This window comes from Olea europaea, chromosome 2 (assembly GCF_002742605.1).
Source record: "Olea europaea var. sylvestris chromosome 2, O_europaea_v1, whole genome shotgun sequence".
Classification (NCBI taxonomy): Eukaryota; Viridiplantae; Streptophyta; class Magnoliopsida; order Lamiales; family Oleaceae; genus Olea; species Olea europaea.
Window position 1 is genome coordinate 26,921,385 of NC_036238.1, and position 5,606 is coordinate 26,926,990.

At 37.3% G+C, this 5,606-nt stretch overlaps 1 protein-coding gene across 1 annotated transcript; it reads left to right on the forward strand.

Moving 5' to 3' along the window:
• The first annotated feature begins 2,755 nt into the window (after nt 1–2,755).
• On the forward strand, nt 2,756–3,996 carry LOC111374718. The gene is made up of 2 exons (XM_022997449.1): nt 2,756–3,046; nt 3,334–3,996. Exons 1-2 carry the CDS (start codon nt 2,756–2,758, stop codon nt 3,994–3,996), a joined length of 954 nt encoding a protein of 317 aa, XP_022853217.1.
• Nucleotides 3,997–5,606: the final 1,610 nt, after the last annotated feature.

The window sequence follows — 5,606 nt, forward strand, 5'->3', positions numbered from 1 at the left end:
CCAGCAGATTGACACTAACTTTCAAAATTAGCAAGTATCCATTAAAAAACTGGAAACTCAAATTGGTTAGATAGCTCATCAGCTTACAGAACGCCCACAAAGGACATTGCCAGGCAACACAATGGTCAATCTAAAAGAGCAAGTCCAAGCTATTACAACTAGAAGTGGGGTGTAACTTCCAGAGATATATATGAAAAGACCAAACAGGAAAGACAAAGAAGTAATGGGTGAAGAGGCTGAGACAGAAGCAAAGTCTGAACAACCAACTAACGAGGAGGATAAAAAGAGAGAAACACCCACAATGAGAACACCTAGCCTCGTGAAAGCTTATGTGCCACCAATTCCCTTCCCTTATAGGTTACAGAGAAAGAAGTTGGACAAGCAGTTTGCTAAGTTTGTGGAGATTTTCAAGAAACTGCACATCAATATTTCGTTTGCAGATACAATTGCCCAAATGCCCAGCTATTCTAAATTCTTGAGGGAGATCTTCTCTAACAAAAGGAAGCTAGAAGAATATGAGACAGTCGGCCTAAACGATGAGTGCAGTGCAATTCTATTGAGAAGACTACCTCCTAAACTAAAAGACCCAGGGAGTTTCACGATACCTTACACAATTGGCTCTAATTATTTTGAACATTCTTTGTATAATTTGGGTGCCAGTGTTAACTTATGCTCTCTCTGTTTACAAGTCTCTTGGGTTGGGAGAAGCAAAACCTACAACAATCTATTCAAGCATTTCTCTGATCTTGGAAAGACCCTTCTTGGCTACCGGAAGAGCGTTGATTGATGTTTACAATGGAAAGATGATTCTTCGGGTGGACAATAAGCAAGTCATATTCCACGTGTTCAAGGCAATAAAACATCCATTGACTTCGGACACTTGTTGCCAAATAGATGTTTTTGAAGAGCTTGTGGCAGATACATTTGAGACTGAGCATTACGCAAATTTTTGTGAGGTAGAACTTGCGCAAACGAAAGCAACAAAAGCAGGAAAAGCTGAATGTGTTGTCAACTTGGCTGAGCAACTAATAGGAAGAAGACATTGGCAATATGAATCTCTTAGTGACAACCCTTCACCCCCAGTACCCTGAGTAGACAAGGCACCTACTCTTGAACTAAAGCATTTACCTTCACATTTCCGTTATGCATATTTGGGAGATGCTACAACACTTCCAGTAATCATCGTTTATGATATGACAAGGAAAAAGGAGAATAAATTATTGGAAGTACTTAGGCAGCACAAAACGGCAATTAGATGGACAATAGCTTACATCATAGGGATCAGTCTAACTCTTTGCATGCACAAAATTTTAATGGAGGACGGGTCAAGGCCATCAGTGGAAGAACAACGAAGATTAAATCCCACCTTGAAGGAAGTGGTGAGAAAAGAAGTGCTGAAATTGCTGAATGCAAGAATAATTTATCCATATCTGACAGTTCATGGGTGAGTCCAATAGATGTTGTGCCTAAAAAAGGTGGAATCACAATGGAGAAGAAAGACAACAACAAACTGATACCAACATGGTTAGTGACAGGGTGGAGAGTATGTATAGATTATCGGAAGTTGAATAATGCTACCAAAAAGAATCACTTCCCATTGTCCTTCATTGATCAGATGTTAAAGAGGTTGACAGGTCATTCTCATTACTGTTTTTTTAGACAGATATTCAGGGTACAATCAGATAGTTATTGCTCCAGAAGACCAAGAGAAAACAATATTCACATGCCCTTATGGAACTTTTGCATTTAGAAGGATGCCTTTTGGTCTATGTAACATACCTACAACCTTTCAACGGTGCATGATAGCTATCTTTTCTGACATGGTAGAAAAGTACATTGAGTTTTTCATGGATGATTTTTCTGTGTTTGGAGATTCATTTGATGACTGTTTGGATCGGCTATCGCTTGTATTGCAAAGATGTGAAGAGACAGACCTAATGCTAAATTGGGAAAAATGTCATTTCATGTTAAAAGTGGGGATAGTGCTGGGCCACAGGATTTCCTCAAAGGCCGTTGAAGTTGACAAAGCCAAAATACAAGTGATTGAAAAATTACAACCTCTTAATTCAGTTAAGGGGATCAGAAGTTTCTTAGGACATGTAGGATTTTACAGAAGATTCATTCAAGATTTCTCAAAAATTACAAAACCTCTGTGTAATTTACTGGAGAAGGATGTGCCTTTTCACTTTTCTGATGAATGATTAAATGCCTTTAATACTTTGAAAGAAAAGTTAACCTCTACACCTATGATAGTAGCACCTGATTGGGATCTACCTTTCAAACTTATGTGTGATGCTAGTGAGTTTGCAGTGGAGTGGTGCTTGGCCAACGCAAAGGAACAGTGTTGCATGTCATCTACTATGCCAGCAAAACCTTAGATAGATGCTCAAATCAACTACGCAACAACGGAGAAAGAGATGCTAGCAGTGGTCTTTGCCTTCGACAAATTTCGTTCCTATCCGATAGGTTCAAAGGTGATAGTTTACATTGACCATGAAGCCTTGAAATATCCGTTTGAGAAGAAGGATGCTAAACCTAGGCTAATTCGATGGGTTCTATTCTGCAAGAGTTTGACATTGAAATTCGTGACAAAAAGGGTACAAAAAATCAGGTAGCGGATCACTTATCAAGGATAGCGCAATTGCAGGATTCAGATATTGTGGATATTAATGAGGACTTTCCAAATAATCAGTTATTGCAGATAGAAAAAGCTTCGTAGTATTCAGACATTGTTAATTACTTAGCCAGTGGCTATATGGATCCAGATCTCACCTATCAACAGAAGAAAAAGCTGCTTCATGAAGCGAAATTCTATTATTGGGATGATCCAAATTTATACAGAAGAGGGGCAGACCAGATCATTAGGAGATGTGTGCCAGAGGATGAGATGAAACCGATCCTTTCACCGATTCATACTTCGACTTATGGAAGACATTTTGGTCCCACTAAAACAGCAGCAGAGATGCTTCAATGTGGTTTCTTTTGGCCGACACTGTTCAACGACTGCCACAGTTTTGTAGGTCATGTGATAAGTGTCAAAGAACAGGTAGTATATCAGTGCGTCACGAGATGCAACTTAACAACATTTTGGAGGTGAAAATATTTGATGTCTGGGGGATTGATTTTATGGGTCCTTTTCCATCATCTTATAACAATCGGTACATCCTCGTGGTAGTAGACTATATCTCTAAATGGGTAAACGCTAAAGCATTACCTACAAATGACGCAAGGGTGGTGCTGGATTTCATAAAGAAACACATCTTTAACCACTATAGATCACATAGGGCCATAATAAGTGATGGTGGAACTCACTTCCGCAATCGTTTATTTCAGGCAGTGCTGTATAAGTACGGGGTACAACATCAAATTGCCACTCCTTACCACCCTCACACAAGTGGACAGGTGGAAACCTCGAACAGACAATTGAAAAGAATTAAGGAGCTCACTGTGAATGCCTTTCGCAATGATTGGTCAAACAAATTAGACTATGCTTTATGGGCATATCACACTTCTTACAAGACACCTATTGGGATATCCCCATATCGACTAGTTTTTGAAAAAGCATGCCACCTACCAGTGGCGTTTGAACATAGAGCATACTGGGCATTGAAGCAGTTAAACATGGACCTCAAAAAGGCTGGAGAAACAAGAATATTGCTGTTACATGAATTGGAAGAATTCAGAAGAGAAGCATATGAGAGTGCAGTCATCTACAAGGAAATGATGAAGCAGTTGCATGACAAGAACATCGGGCAAAGAATTTTCAAAGTGGGAGACCAAGTGCTCTTATACAATTCTAGACTTAAAGTGTTTCCAGGAAAATTGAAACCTAGATGGTCCGGCCCTTTCACGGTCTCTCAGGTGTTTTCCTACGGCACAATTGAACTACATCACCCAACAAAGGAAAATTTCAAAGTAAACGGCCAACGCATCAAGCACTACATGGAAGATTTTCCCACCGCTAAAGAGAGCCTTGACCTAGCTGTTCCAGAATAATAGCGGCGCAAAGTTCAGCTAATGACTTAAAAGAAGCACTTCTTGGGAGGCAACCCAAACTTTCTTTCCTTTATTTATTTTGTTTTCAAATTATAGAATAGTTTAGTTTATTTAGGAGTTATCACCCATACCCCTTCTGCCCGTTAGCCTTTGAATTTATTGTTGATTATTTTGATTATTTGATCTAAGTAACCCTTATTCCCTGTATTTAATTTGTCAAATTTTATTTTCAGAAACATGACATCGTGGAACACTCAAACCAACATAGATCCAAGGGAAAGCAGCATGAAGAATATTATCCAGCCGTTACCCATAGCGCCTCACACATTCAATAGAAAAATTTGGGGAATACCTTCATATTTTTCTTCCCTACCCTCTTTATGTGCTTATTTATGCTTTATGACATTGAGGACAATGTCAGTTTTAAGTTTGAGTGTGAAAAAAACTTTTAATTTTTGTTTTTTTTTCTTTTTTTTGTATGTTTTTCAAAAACTTGTTGTCGATTTTATTCACAAGTAGACGGATCGTAACAAGTAGTAAAGTGGACCGTTTAAGTCCGGATTATCATTCCCACGAGAATTAATACTCAATTTATTATTTCTAACTTATATTTGATGAAAATAAACAAAAAATTGATTGAATGTGATTTTTAAATCTAACTACTAATAATGTAAATAGATGCAACGAAAAGTGATTTGGAATTCAAAAAATAAATAATGTTAGAACGGAACAAATTCACCTATTGGTTACCTTTACTTCTAATATTGAGATTCATAAAACTAACGTAGTGTTCGGTTGAATTCTTCTATGGTATTCAATTTACCCCTTTCGAGTTCTCATTGAACCTATTTAAATAATCTAATTCCATATATCTATGCGATCAACATTATTTAAACGAAATAATAGTTCTAAAAATTCAAATAGGACCACAGCAATTAATATAGGTATCTCTACACGTTATATTAATTTACCGAATTTTAACATGAGGTCTAAACAAGAATCTGCATCTCTACGTAATTATTGTCCACGAAATCATTGAATAATTGGCCATAAAATTCAAAGCATTAAAAATATAATTAAAATCCACACATAAATTATAAAAGAACAAGAATCTCAAATAAAAGAAATAAAGGTCCCAAATCAGTTACATTGTTCGCCATAAAAATAAATTTAACTACGTATATTAATGAGAGAAAAACAAGAAATTATGGAAAACATCACCAAGAATTGACGAAGCATGATTAATTTCCAACTTTGCTCCAATCGTCCACTGCCTTTCTCTCGTCAGCTGTATGTGCTCTCTCTCTCTCTCTCTCTGTTACTGGAAGCTGAAATTATTCCTCCCTACAACTGGCCAAAGAGTGTAAAATATATGTAGTATTACTGCTGCCTCCCTTTCTTTTTCCTATATGTGTTTGTACATGTATATCAAAATAGTGGCTGCTTAAATATCTTTTTTTTTTCTTTTTCTGCGTGCATCTGCAATTTTTTATTTAAAGAAGAACCCAAAGCTCCTCAAATTCCGTGCGTAGAGATGATGATGGCAGCCCCTCAATTCAATTGTGTGGAAAATATCTTAAATTCTACCCTAATTTCTCTCAGCTCCTGCG

Excerpts from the sequence above, each read along its gene's own strand:
- LOC111374718 (XM_022997449.1), top strand. The coding sequence starts at position 2,756 with ATGGATCCAGATCTCACCTATCAACAGAAGAAAAAGCTGCTTCATGAA. Across the intron at positions 3,047-3,333 it reads TGATAAGTGTCAAAGAACAG|GCAGTGCTGTATAAGTACGG; the intron begins GTAGTATATCAG and ends CGTTTATTTCAG.